We start from the raw sequence: 13,473 nt of genomic DNA, 5'->3' as shown, positions 1-13,473 counted from the left end.
TTTTTTGCAGTGGAGTCAAATGATGAGACCCTAAGCCAGCTTTGGAAACTAACTGATGCTGGTCCCTCAGGTGTCTAATTCCTGTATTCTGGAAGCCAATACTTCAAACTCTTCCTGCTGCTGAGGCAGTTCCAGGTCAGACAGAATTAAAATGGAGGGAAATAAGAAATTGGTTATCAGAATGATGTAACTTTAAAACTGATGGCTCACAAACTGCTTGCAATTAAATATTTTATTGCACAGGTAAAGCTGTAGTTCCCTAAGGTACCAGTCATCGTAATGATCATTCATCTTTGCGTTAGCAGCGGGCTTTTAAAAACCAGTTCCTGGGCAGAATATAGCACTCAATAAATCAAACAGTTGCACGATTTTTAGTTACCAACTCAAACATTTTGAAGTAAAACTGCTTTGCCTTCTAAGTTGTTCAGCCATTACCTTATACCCTCAAGTGGAGAGCCCCCAAAGGCTATGTGATTTCTAACAGCATCACAGAAAGTATGCTTTGAGTGCAAGCATTATACTCCTGCACTTGGAGCTGCTCTCCACATGCACTTTGCTCAGTGAACAAGTTAGTTACAAGTTTGGTGACTTCTTCTCATCTATCTCAATCTATCCTGACACTGTTGGCTCTTCAACTACACCATGAATGTCTTGAAACCTGAATTCTAAGGAATGTGAGAAAGAAAGAGAAATAAAGCAGCAATTAACTTACAACATGAGGATATTGGTACGCTGATGGCCAGAATGATCCAGGCAATGTCCATCTTGCTGAGACAGATGGTAGCTCTGTGCTGGGGCTTGTCTCCCTCAGTGACATGGGAGATATTTCCTTGCACCCCAGGTTTCCAGGTCCCGGCAGGAACCAGCCTGTTGAGGAAGTTTCCAGTCGCGGTAGAACCAGCAGTGGACATGGAGCTGGACAACCCCGTGGCAGGCATGGTGGAGACAGTGCTGCCCAGTGAAGTCGTGTTTGTCACCAGGCCCTGCTGTGTTGGAGCAGTGCCCTCGAGGTCCCCCACTACCAGGGAGGAGATGTTGACATCAAAGCTGGGCTGGACCGAGTGACCGGCTGCTGCTGGTGCAGTTCCAGGGCCAGCGAACAAGGGGACATTTGTACTGAGATTCAAGGTTACCCAAGAATTATTTTTACTCAGCATATCCCATACACCATAGTGGGTGGATTTAAAAGGCACCGACACTGCTTCGGGATCAGTTGATGGTCCAGCAGTTGTAGTGGCAAAGTCTGCTTTCTGCACAACTTGCTTGGCTCCGTTCCCTTGCTCTGCTTCCCTAAGGCTTCCCGAGGTGTCAGGGTGGGGAGAAAGGTCTGAGGGTGTAGTTCTGGCCAACCCTGTGCCATTGGGGTCACTGGAGGTTGCAGTCTGGGACTGAAAGGGATGGTCTGTGAAAGGGCTCCTCAGGGTAGGGAAGGGAGAGTGCAGGGTTGTCTTTAGGTAAGGTTCGGAAGACTCTGTGAAGTTGCCTTTGAAAATCTGGAATATTTTCCCTTTGGGGCGAGTCTGTCCTGAGTACAAAGCACTCTGGTTATGCAAATGATACGTTTCCTTTTCGCCAACACGAGGGCTGCTCGCCTGCGTTTGAGCAGTGGAAGCCTCGCTGCCTGCCAGGCTGACAGGATGGGGGACGGCGCGAGCGGAGGTGGGGACGGGCTCTGCCGTGTGGTGGTCCTTGTGGCGAGGCGTCGTTCCCATGGCTGTGACAGTGGTAGTGTCCATCAGGAGGCCCTGAGAGGAGGATACAGCAGGAGACAGTACCTGAACAGAAAACACCAGCTCTTCCGTCAGTGCCAAGATCAGTAGTACACCTGGAGGAAGAAACAGAAAGGGTGAGACACAGGGGAGGGACAAGAAGATGGAGGACAGCATGGCTGTGTGCTTGTGCTTTGCTCCTCCCAGATAAGAGTCAAGCTGGCAGGAAAGCCTACCTTCCTTGTGCCCTGGAAAAGAGGAGTTAGTGCCTCTGGGAATTGGAAGAGAAATAGGATCTGCAGTGGCTGTTTGGGAGTAGTGAGATGGGAAGGAGAAGGCTGCACAGAATCTCTGTGGTGAAGGGAGAAAGGGGCTTGCCATGTGGGTATTTTAAATCATACATAGCTGTAGGCAACCCCCATGAAGAAGATACAAAGCATCCTACTCTTCAGTGGTAGAAACAAAAGATATTTTCATTTTTGTTTTGGCCAAAGACCTCCAGATGAATGGCTATATCATCATAGGGAACCTTAGTCTGCTCATTATTTTGGCTGCAAAATCCTAAAGTTGGCTGCCTCCAGTCTTGGATGCCATTACGCAATCTGTTTTTGAGAGAGCAGCTGCTTAGCCCTCACTGAAAATTAGGTCAAGAAGGGATATGCGATGAGTGGACTTCCTAGCTTATGATGCACTCTTTACTTAGGAACTTGGGAAATCTCATCTCTTATCTCAAAGTATGAGATGTGGAAAATTCACAAATGTCAAAAATAAACAAGAAAATGTAACTAACAAAGACATTTTAAAAAGCCATGTGATTACTGAGGATCTAACCATCTAATACAACTGCCCCTACACAGATAGTCACGCAGAAATTTTTGTTTGGGTCCTGTTCTATACTTATAACTGCTGTGGTATTTGATTCTGTGAGATTTGCCTCCCACCTCCCTCTTTAGGGCACATTGTTTCATGAGGTGCCAGATTCACGCCACTGGGAACATCAATTCTTACATTTATTCAGAGTCCAGTTAATGGACATGGGCAGCTGCAATAGCATAAGCCTCTCCAGGACGCAGGGCTAATAAGCCCTAAGTTAGTGTGACCTGCAGGGACCACATCAATCACATCACCATTTCCATATGTGGAAGCTGCCAAGTGTAATGCGGACCTCTGCCCACTAGGAAGCACAAGGGATGAGTCTGTTTTGCACAGTCCACTGAGCATCATCAGATGGCACCATTAGCACACTGCTAGTGTGAATTTCAGCCCAGGATCTCAAGGGGAAAGACGTCATAACTGTCTTAAAAATACAGGGAGATAAGTTCATCAGAACTGCAGGACCGTAAGCAGGGCAAGGACCTTCCAGACAAGACTGTAGAGTGCCTGCCTGCACATTCCCCATCCTCTGTGCCTCCAGGTTTGCCAGCTCTCTCTGTCAGTGTTGATATGCCATTTACTTCTACCCTACAAGGGAATATCTGAGGTGGGCACCAGCAGAAAATTGGAAACGGGAATGGGACAGTCTCTCTGATTAAGTGCCCACTGGGTCTGAAGGCTTAGCCAGAGGCAAATGCTATGAAATGTGTTTATTCCAACTCAATACACGTAGCAGAAACTCACCAAAGGAGCAGTACTTATCCCTCTCATCCAGCTAAGAGCGATGCTTTGATCGCCAACCATCATTTCTGAAGCAGAACAGCACAGAGCTCTACAACCACCAAAATTCACCTCACCTTGCCACAGTTGCCTCCCACTCCTTTGCAGGGCATCCTGAAGATCTGAACACTTAAAGAAACACTGAACACTGACTCAATAGTGCAGTGAGAGCCACTTACAAGCAGTGCACTTTCCCAATACCTGATGCTAAAATTAGCACATATTTTTTTATTTCTGAAATAAATGCCTGTCGAGTAAGTGATCCTTAGGGATACTGCTTCAAAATTCCTAGCCTGCCACAGACAGGCTCTTAAAAGAACACCTAGTCAAGGAGAAAAACATATTCTGTACATTAAAGTGCAACCCAAAGATCAGATCGCGGTGTATTCGTGGAGCATCACTCTTGGAAATGAAAGGCAGGAGCCATCTTCACATTTTTGGCAGCACTCACTCTGAGGTCAAGGTCAAAGTAGATATTCTTGTGTCCATATGGCTCATATTGCATGCCAAGACAAGTTGCTGCTACAAACAAATACGAAGAGGAAAGGATGAAAAATTATTTTGGATTTGGTGTGTGGAGATAATGTTTCAGGAAACTTTAGGCCTGCTGTTCTGGGCACACATGACAAAAGGCACTGGCAGATCTCAGGACACACAAGATTGCAATGATTATGGCAGTCTTTGTGCAGCTACTTCCTTTCACACCTCACACGGAGAAAAACCTCCTTATTGGATTAATGTTTTTTTATTTTCTGAAGGATATTCCTTAAGTAATAAGGAAGTAGTCACCTTTTCTGCATGCTGTGCCCTGAGGTCAGCAACCCTCATCTTTGGCTAAAAGCCTACTATCCATCCCTACCACTTGAAATGCTGATAAATCAGAAGCCTGCAGCTGCAAGTATTTATGATCTCTCAGGGGCAGTCTGTTGTAGTAGCAGGCCGCCATGCATCAGGCCTGGGAAGCCACATACACTTAGCTAGTACCTTTATATGACTTGTAAAATGTTAGTAACTATTCAAAGGAAATGCTACTCTGTCATAAGCAACTTATTTGACAATAAAAAATAACACTGATAACATTTGGCTCTCTCGGACAGCTTTTGCTTGTCTGCTGGCCTGCCTTTAACAGTCCCTGCAGGACCACCACGGCCCCATCAGCTGCAGCTCCATAGGACATTTTTATACTTGGATTAGCAGGCAGCAGTAACTCTCTCAGAGACAACCAGAGCTAATGTGTGTCCGTAACTACTGAAAACATATTTGGCTTGGTAGATCATTGTAAAAATAGCTGGTGCTGTATATTTAGGGAAAACCAGCTGGTACTAATGATTTCACAGTGGGCTCTGCTGGCCCTTTTAAGCAGAATTAATTGGCATTCTAATTGATAAACAGCCAATTGGAATGCAAAAGTGAAGTTGGAATGTGTATGCTCGGCACCATCCATGCAGGGACATCTAAGCATGGGCTGCTGGGATTTGCAGTTGCCTGGGTGCCCAGAGCTCTGGCTTGTATTACTTGAGGGTACAAAGGGAATATTATTATGGTCCTTGATATCAAACTGCCCTGTTTGGCAACTTTGGCCTGAGCCCAGGAAAATGATATACTGAATTTCTTTACCAAAGCATTCATCACAGAAAGGGGTTTAATCAATCCCTCCAGACTTCCTCCCTTCCCAACCTTGCTCTGCGTTTCAAATGGCCCTGCACTAAGGAATGGGCCCCCAGCTTAACCACGAGCAGATTAGCACTGAAATGAAACCCATTGGTTGGTATAAAGGTGTCATGGCCAAAGCGATGACATCCCAGATGATAGAGTACATAGGCAGATGGTCTTGGTCAGCTCAAAGCCCAGTTCTGCAGCCTTTGCCAAAGTCCTTCATTCCTGGCTGCTGAAGACTCCTCAGTCTGACCTTACTTAGGAAACAAGCTCCTTGAGGTAAGAACTGGCAGCCCTTTCTATATGCTGCCATCATGGCAATACAGACTGATATAAGTACATTATAGCAAAAAATAATTAATATTTTCGAAGGTCAAATCACATCACTAGGTTTTTTTTGTTTTGTTTTGTTTTTTTCCATAAAGGGCCATTTCTAAGTTATAGGAGCTCATGCTCAAGAGGGGTCATAGTGGTTTGACTTTTAAATGCTGCATGTCAAATTCCCACTTTTGGAGTCCAAATTTATGACTGCATTAAAACCATTCAACCCTGAAGAGAAGGTTCAATGGCCTAATGTCTCAGCAGCTGAACTGTGCCATCCTGTGTTTTTGCATACTGTACCATGAATTGAATGTTAAGTACAAAATAAACTGACTCAAGGATGAAGCACAGCAGAGTGACAGTAAAGCGTACAGAGAGAGGATCAGTGTGCGTTTAGCAATAGAAACCTTTATTGACAACATGGTGCAGTGGTTCCAGTCTCAACAGGACCTTACTGCAGTGCTTCTTCCCAATATATTCTCACGGGATGGGTCCAGAAATGATGTGTACAGTTTTGCACATCAGAAAAACAAAGGAGCTCCCACAACAGCAATTTTTAAGAAGACTGGAGTTGATGTCCTCAACAATACCAAGGAAGTTTGAATGCCCTTTTGAGATAGGAGCCAGAGCTGAGTTTCTCCGACTCAGAAAAATGAAGCAACTTGGGCCCCAGCAGCTTAAGTTCTTTCACCATTTTATCTCATAACCTCAGCAGTCCTTGCCAGAATGAGGTCCTGGTTTCAGGTAGGAGTTACTACCTCTCGGTGCTGCACTGGCTGCTCTGTGGGCACGCTGTGTGCCACCACTCTGCATGGGATGGCAGCCGTGTGTGTAGCTGCCAGGTCAGCTCTTGCATTCAGCCTCCCTGGGGCACCACTGCTAAACAACACAAACTTATATAACTCATGATCTAAGCCCCGTGGAAAGGTTCCCAATGGCTTTAGCAAGCTTTGGACCAAGCTCTAATTGCTGAAGACACAGTGGAAACTTTTGAGCTGCACATTCACATTTTCTACAGCCAATGGATATGCACAAAGGGCTCAATCTGGCGCTTGACCCTTTCTGGCCTCTGCTACCTCAGGCCTCGCAGCAAGACAGATACAGCCACCCTGAGCAGCACTTGGCAAACATTTTTCCTCTAGGAAGTCAAGAGGAGCTTTCTGTGCAGATGCGTACTGCTGGAGTCATTATTTCACACTGCTGTGGGCAAAGGAGGCACAGGGAGCAGCTTTACAAAGGACCCATTATCCACAGACCCGGGGCCGGGACGCACGTGGGCAGCGTGCAGGATCTGGAGCTCCCCGTGCTTCTGATCATCTCACCATACTTAGTGACAGTGAGGGTCATGCAAAGCCTGCTCAGAGCACCAGCAACATTATTGTTGCAAAGAAAGCTTTCTTCCCAACACAATTAACATATCATGCAGCTCCCTGCAAACCCAAAACATTATAGGCAGCAAAACGGATCGTTAATAGGTGGAAATTGCATAGAAAGTGCGTACGATTATTTTTGTTATGGTCATTTTCTTTGCAGTCTCTCAAAGCAATGTGATTTTCACACACAGTGCAGCAGCTGCTTTACAAACAAAGAGTTAAGCAAATGTCATCCCTATGACTGGTGGAGGAACCGAGGGAAGAAAAGTAGGTTACTCTGCATAGAAAATTTCTCTTCTCTGCCTATCAGTGGCTGTCATGCCAGCACTCACAGGTATTAACTTACAAGTTATTGTCTGCTTTCCCTTGTAAGCATGAGACAGTGCGATCAAGCCCAACTTCAGTACCCAAAGTATTTGATAAAATGTACAGAATGAGGCACATGAAGTAACAGCTCAATTTGCAGTAACGTTGCGCAGCATCAGCAGAAGCTCTGGAAATCACATGTATAAACACCAATTAAGCAGTGCTCACTGACATTCCCTGTGAAACAACATTAATGGTAGCTATGGTTTTCATGTAACAAGTATGTCACGGTCCTTTAAGAACACAAAAACACTGCTGAACACCATTATTGTTCCTAAGGTGCATTTCCATCAGAGATTTCAAGAGACTGATTCCGCAAATAAAAACTCATTTCTGGTCCTCCAGGCATCTCCACAATGAGTGATACAAACACTATAGTCTCATGCAGTTACAGAGCAGGCATCTCTCCATTCATTTCCCTCCTGCACTGACGACTCACAGATAGCATGGGTATCAGTGTCTTAGAAATGATTTTGATCTCCTATTTATCTAAACACATACAGACATCCAAGCTGTTGATCCTCCCAGAAAGGCTCACTGACAACCCAGGACAATGATAATTATTGAGGGGAGGGTAATAGAAAGAAAGAACGTGACTCCAGCTGCTCAAGATAATCACTTACCTGAAAATATCATTTGGACTTGTCAGCAGACATCCTCACCTGCTCACATCACACAGATTTGGAAGCTTCATCGCTCAGTAGAGAAAGGAAAAATACATCTTCTCCCTAACGAGGCAGCTGCAGGCAGGAGTTGCTGTTATTGTTGGAACTGGTTTGGAGGAATGAGGACAGAGACAGCCCAGGCAGGCGTGTCTTGCAGGGCTGTGCAGCGAGAGAGCTCGCTCCTTTATGAGTACCTTTGGAACTGCAAAGATCACTTACGGAGCCAGTCCCCCTCTCTGTGAGCAGATCGAAGAGCTGCTTGGTATTCCAGCTTGGTTCCCCATCAAGTCCAGATACAGTTTGTCTGACACGGGTCTATTCAGACGCCAGAGGATTGCTGGCAGTTCTTGTTCTCCGGGAACAAAACAGCAACAAGCACCCCAGCTGCACGTCCTTGTGAGACTGCTCCTTCCCTCTTTCGAGGCAGAGTGCCCTCCCTCCAGTGCAGCACTGAGCTTTTTGTGTCTGGATGGATTTACAGATCCACCTCCTGCTTCTGTACCCCCACCAGATTTTCCACTTCGTTCAATTATCTCTAATGGTATTAATAATCCTGTCAGAGGAAAATATGTGGAATGAAATAGGGATCCTCTTCTCTCCTTCTTTGCCATCAAAATGCATGTTCTATATTTTATGATATTTCCATTCCTCAGTGATGAATGGGTAGTTTCTACTTTGTACCCATCAAATAAGTCCACAAATCCTGTGATTCTTAAAGCCATAATCCTGCCCACCTTCTTCTGCTCGGGCACAGCTGACTGTCTGGAAGTACACACAGCCCAAAGAGCACAGAAATGTGCTCTGTTCATCCAAATCCCTGAGAAGGCATGGGCAAAAGCTGAGTACAACAAGTTTTGGGGCTGCAAGAAGTCCCCCAACAATCCCCACTCCTCAGTCTTTGAATCAAAGTCCCCATCACACTCAAACAGCCCAAGCAATTTGTTACATGGGACCTCACAGAATTTGTCCCTAATATTTTGCAAAGCCAGTTCTCCCTTCTCTCTTATCATATGGGTTCACAAAGGAGTGACACCACGACAACGGGTTTGAGGTTTGGCAGAGCCAACAGCAACAGGACCTCAGAGTGTGACCCCAGTGGTGACTTTAGGAGCATACAGTCCCTCTGAGGAAGTCTGGGCAGGTGCATATACCATATCACAAGTGTATTTTTCCCCTATTTACACACAGAGTATCTTCACAACCACGATTATTTCATGGAAGATGTGCAATGATGGAGTACAAACATTAATCTCAGATCTGCTTTGCATTTCTGTGCTCTTGTGCTGACATTCCTTTTCTCCCTGCCATTTGCAGTTCACTTTTCATCCCTAATGCTGCCATTCTGAAGGTTCCTCTAAATAAAGATACTCAGTGTATTATAGAAAAAATTGCTCTTTACAAATATCAGCTTGTTTAGCAGTTTCTGGAACTCAGGGTTATTAAGAGCTTGCTGCTGAAACAATGATTGAGCATGAAGCTGCAGCTGGTGTAACAGGAGAGCCGTGCCATGTATTTTAACCTTTGCTGGAGGATTTGCCACATCTGTAAGCAGTAACTCAGCACAGACTTCTTCCCTGTGTGCTGTCATGGATGGAAACATATGGCTCAAAGTTGCAGACCGTCATTTGGAATTTCACATGAAAACTGCTCACAAGGACAGGCGCCCTGTACATTCCCTTATCCAAAACCACACAGAACAAATCAAAAATAATGTTAAAAGCACACAGGTCTTCCCCACTCTGACAGCTTCCCCTTCACACAAAGCTTGTCCAGCCTCAGCTTTGCAAATGCACATCCCTTCCTTTGCAGCCTTTGCTTGGCAGCAGTTTTTGTTGGCAGGATGCTGTTGCCAAGGGAGACAGAAAGGATGTGCAGCTGGCTTCTCTTTCACCTGCACTTAGTGCTGCTGATCCTATTTATGTTGCTGCAGAACCTCTGGCTTCTGAGAGATCTACCATCAATGTCACCGGACCTTCCGAAGAGTTTTGACAATGACACAAATAGCCGAGGCCTCTGATGGAAGGCCTAAAATAGGATCTTGCCAAAGAGAGGATGTATTTGACTCAGTGATGTCATGGATGCTGACTCAAGCAAGGGTATCCATTTCATAACCAGCAATAAAAAGGGGGAAAAGAGGATTTAGAGCCATCTTAGCAATGGTTTCTGACAACTTCCCAAAGCAGCTCAGCTATGTCAAAGTTAGATTCCTGAGGTAGCCGTGGCTCTGGCAGGCAATTCACCTCATCACGAAGTATCTCTGAGCTGCCACAGGTTGACTTGCACCCTAGAGGGGTTCTCTCTTACTCTGATGAAAAGGGGTCCTACAGGAGATGATGAGCCTTAACTAGATATCCACCTTCCGGATGATGAAAGTTAGGCGAAATTAATCCCACCCCATATCCCTCTATCTACTTAGATGGCATCGTCACAAAGCAAAAAGAGGATTTGTTCAGAAAAATAAAGGGATTAATAAAAGTGGTGTCTGAAAAGGTAAAACACAGTCTACGTATTGTGATACTTTCCAGCAGAGGAAGTCTTACCACTTTGGACATTCATAACCAGCTTCTTCTCTACACAGGACACAGCCTTAGAGAGCAGCACCTCATTGGCATGAAGTGTGGATGAGGGCAGGGGTTGGAGCCTTACCATGGTGATGCTTTAGGAAGCACTTTTTCCCATAGTAGAGGGTAAGTGACAAGCCCTGATTTGGCTGAAGCATGCTGTCAATGATCTGTGCCTGATCCTGCATGCACAGTTGGTGCCTGCTGACCTGGAGAGCAGTGGTGGTGTGGCGGAGCTTCTTGGTGTCCATTCCTTTCCAAATCCTTGCAGTTTTAAGTAACCAGGTCACAGACTTCTGATTCCAGCACCAGGAGACATAGGAGACATGTCTTTCCCCAGACTAATTTCTTTGGGGCTGATGCACCAGCTCTTACTAATTTATACATCAACTTACTTATCAATCAAGAACATTCATTCTAGGTTCAAGATAGTCTTTCATTACAGCACAGTCATTTTTAGCCTGTCTATCTGAAGGAAATGCAGTTTATTACCAGGTTCTCCTTCTTTTTGTCCCTTTTCCCCAGTAACTTTGCTCCATGGCTGATTTCAAGTACTGTAACACGCCATATGAAATCTGGCAAGGAGGCAGAACAGAGAGCCTGACTTGTGAATCCCCTTGCTCTGATGCTGCAGACATTTATTTCCCCACTTGCAAAAGCTGTTTTCCAATTCTCCTGTTGCAGTTACAAAAACATTGGTGCTGCAGCCAGACGGAATGTTACAGCTATGCACAGCCTGACTTCTACAACCCCTTAAGGTATTTCAGTCCTTTCATCTGTTCACTGAAAGTAATGTGGGTGATTTATTACTTATGCCCCCTTCAAACTCATTATTACCTCCAAGTGCCTGGTTATCCCTCGGTTCGATCTCAAATGAGAGCTTGTAATGAGGAGCCTTCACTGATTTGTTATGAGAACATGTAACACACAATTAGAAAGCAACTTGGGCATAAACTATTACATTTACGGGCAAGAAGTCTTTGCTTTGATTTTTGACCATTGCTCAGTTTAAGGAAAAGGGACACTGTGCTTCAGAGAGAGTAAATGATCTGCTAAGGGCTTGTGCTGTTAATCACTGCCTCTGTGAATGCCTTCACCTTTTGGGCAAGTGAGAACCAAACCAAGTCAGGATCAAGGGCGTCAGCATTTTCAGTATGGGAGATGGCTTCTAGCTTTGGGAAAAAAATGTGATTGTGACTACTTCCCAGGGCTGACCTGGGCTAGAAGTGGTAGGGAGGGGTTCCATACTCAGATTTTCTCCTGTGAGTGCAGCCCATGGATGTGAGATTACACCTAAAGCAGCCAGAAAGCTATCTGCTGGGTTCTAAAGGGCTGGGAAAACCTCTGGAGTGCGTGTATGTAAGGCTGCTAGGGAAAAAGTGAGTTGTGATGCTCAGTGCTGTCTGAACCCTGAGAGTGGCAGGGCTGTGCATAGTGTGAGGATGTACCAAGAGAAAAGGGTGGGATCAAGTTCCATTCTTGAAATATCAGCTGCTCACTGCAAGGATCAGGAAGGTCTGTTTTGTTCTATGAGGTGATTTGAAAGATTATACAGATATTGAGATATGGATTTTTTTTGCCAACCTTTGAAGCTAGGTATTGGCTGGGAAGGAGTGATGGTCCAAGGTGCTGCAGTAAATCATAGGTTCTTGTAAGTAAGGTCACAGTAGCTGCTGGATATAATTTCTGCTAACAAGAGCAGACTCTGGTGCTAGTATTTCAGTATCATTGCTCCTGAATGAGATTCAATAGCTGGAGATATGCAGTATCATACACAAAGAACACCAGGTGAGGAGGTGATACAATGTACTCGATTAGTCAGAGGATTAGTAATTCTACTAGAAATATACATGATGTTGCAATAAGGATCTCACTTCAAAAAATATGCTCTGTTAACTCATTTCTGCAATTCATATTCCCTGTTCAGCACAAATGCTATTACAATGCAGTGCAATGTTTCACCCTTCCATGTGGATGGCACTTTTTACATGCACACTGGCCACTTTAAAGAATTCCACTACCAATATCTGTGTATTGCTTCTGTATGTTATTTTGAGCATGCTTTGTTCTTCCCTTTCCATCAGAACACACTGCATGTCCAAAACACCATTTGCAGTCAATGAGGGTTACAAAGACTTTACAAATCAGAGTCAAGTCAAATCACTAATTTTCAAGTGATTTTCTGTTCTTACAGGGATACTTGCATGAAGTGTGTACTGAAGAGATAATACATATGGATAAAACTTTAAACATGAAAACCTTTCCTTTATGTGTTTATGTGTTCACAGTGAACTTGAGTCATTGGAGTTTCATCCTGCCTCAGATGGGAAAAGGTAGTGCTGTCACATCTTTCTCTGAACCAATGACACAGAATCACTGTTTAGACAATACTACTAATAAACATAAGCTCTACAGTAGCATTATTCACACAGTACTTTACAAGTTACCTATTTTATTTGTCTCCTTCCTTCTTTCTGGCTAACTCTGCTTTTATATACAGAAAAGAATCTACTCCACCCACTCCTGAAATGCCATCACTCTGCACCTGGTTTTATTTTGGAAGGAAATTGTATTGACAACCTTAAACCTTCTGATTATTCATGCACCAGCCCTTGTGAAGAGATTACAGGCATCAGCTTTGCTGTCTCGTCCTGTCAGCACATGGCCATTTGGGGATTCTTTGGGAGCTCAGCCTGGCTGTTCACCCAGCCCTGACTCCTGTTTCCCTAATACCTGTTGTGTTGTTGGTGACAGGATGCAGACAACTTATCTCACTTTCCCCTGTGATAACTGAGAGCTTTCTGGTCCCATCCTTTGAGGCATTCAAGGCCAGGCTGTATGGGGCCCTAGACAGCCTGATCCAGTGGGTGGCAGCCCTTCCCATAGGTTTCCCCTCTAACCCAAGCCATTCTGTGATTCTCTGACTCTGATTCCATGATTTTACATGGCTGCTGTGCTGCAGCCAGAGGCAGAGCAGTGCATGATGCCCCGGTAAGAGTACAGAAATGCCATGCAATGAGAAGCTCCAATTTTGAGTGGTTTCGGTGTCTGCCTCAGCAGCAGCAGCTGGCCTCACTGCACTGCCCTTTGTCTGTACAACTGATGTGCTCCCAGGGGGGACTGTTCCTGACACATCAGGAACAAATTTTAAACCCAACTGTGTGTTGTT

At 45.0% G+C, this 13,473-nt stretch overlaps 1 protein-coding gene and 1 long non-coding RNA gene across 6 annotated transcripts in view; one reads left to right on the top strand and one right to left on the bottom strand.

Moving 5' to 3' along the window:
- The window catches only part of TMEM108 (transmembrane protein 108), a 156,048-nt gene that overhangs the window by 8,591 nt on the left and 133,984 nt on the right, over nt 1-13,473 (bottom strand). Inside the window, exons 1-2 of one of the 2 annotated variants that reach the window (XM_003207248.4) lie at nt 7,702-7,947; nt 713-1,825 (exon numbers count right to left, since the gene is read on the bottom strand). In XM_003207248.4, the coding sequence (XP_003207296.1) occupies nt 713-1,825; nt 7,702-7,714 (1,126 nt within the window). In that variant the 5' untranslated portion in view covers nt 7,715-7,947. Of the gene's footprint in view, nt 1-712; nt 1,826-7,701; nt 7,948-13,473 lie in introns of those variants that run through there. The other variant, XM_010712935.3, reaches the window with a different exon arrangement.
- LOC104911546 overlaps nt 1-13,473 on the top strand; it is a 55,503-nt gene that overhangs the window by 30,634 nt on the left and 11,396 nt on the right. For 3 of the 4 annotated variants that reach the window (XR_004160174.1, XR_004160173.1, XR_004160171.1), the window contains one exon: nt 11-703. This is a non-coding gene — a long non-coding RNA (uncharacterized LOC104911546). Of the gene's footprint in view, nt 1-10; nt 704-10,321; nt 12,638-13,473 lie in introns of those variants that run through there. The other variant, XR_004160172.1, reaches the window with a different exon arrangement.

The sequence above is a fragment of the Meleagris gallopavo genome, chromosome 6 (genome assembly GCF_000146605.3).
Source record: "Meleagris gallopavo isolate NT-WF06-2002-E0010 breed Aviagen turkey brand Nicholas breeding stock chromosome 6, Turkey_5.1, whole genome shotgun sequence".
NCBI lineage: Eukaryota > Metazoa > Chordata > Aves > Galliformes > Phasianidae > Meleagris > Meleagris gallopavo.
This window is presented reverse-complemented; position numbering and strand designations above follow the sequence as displayed.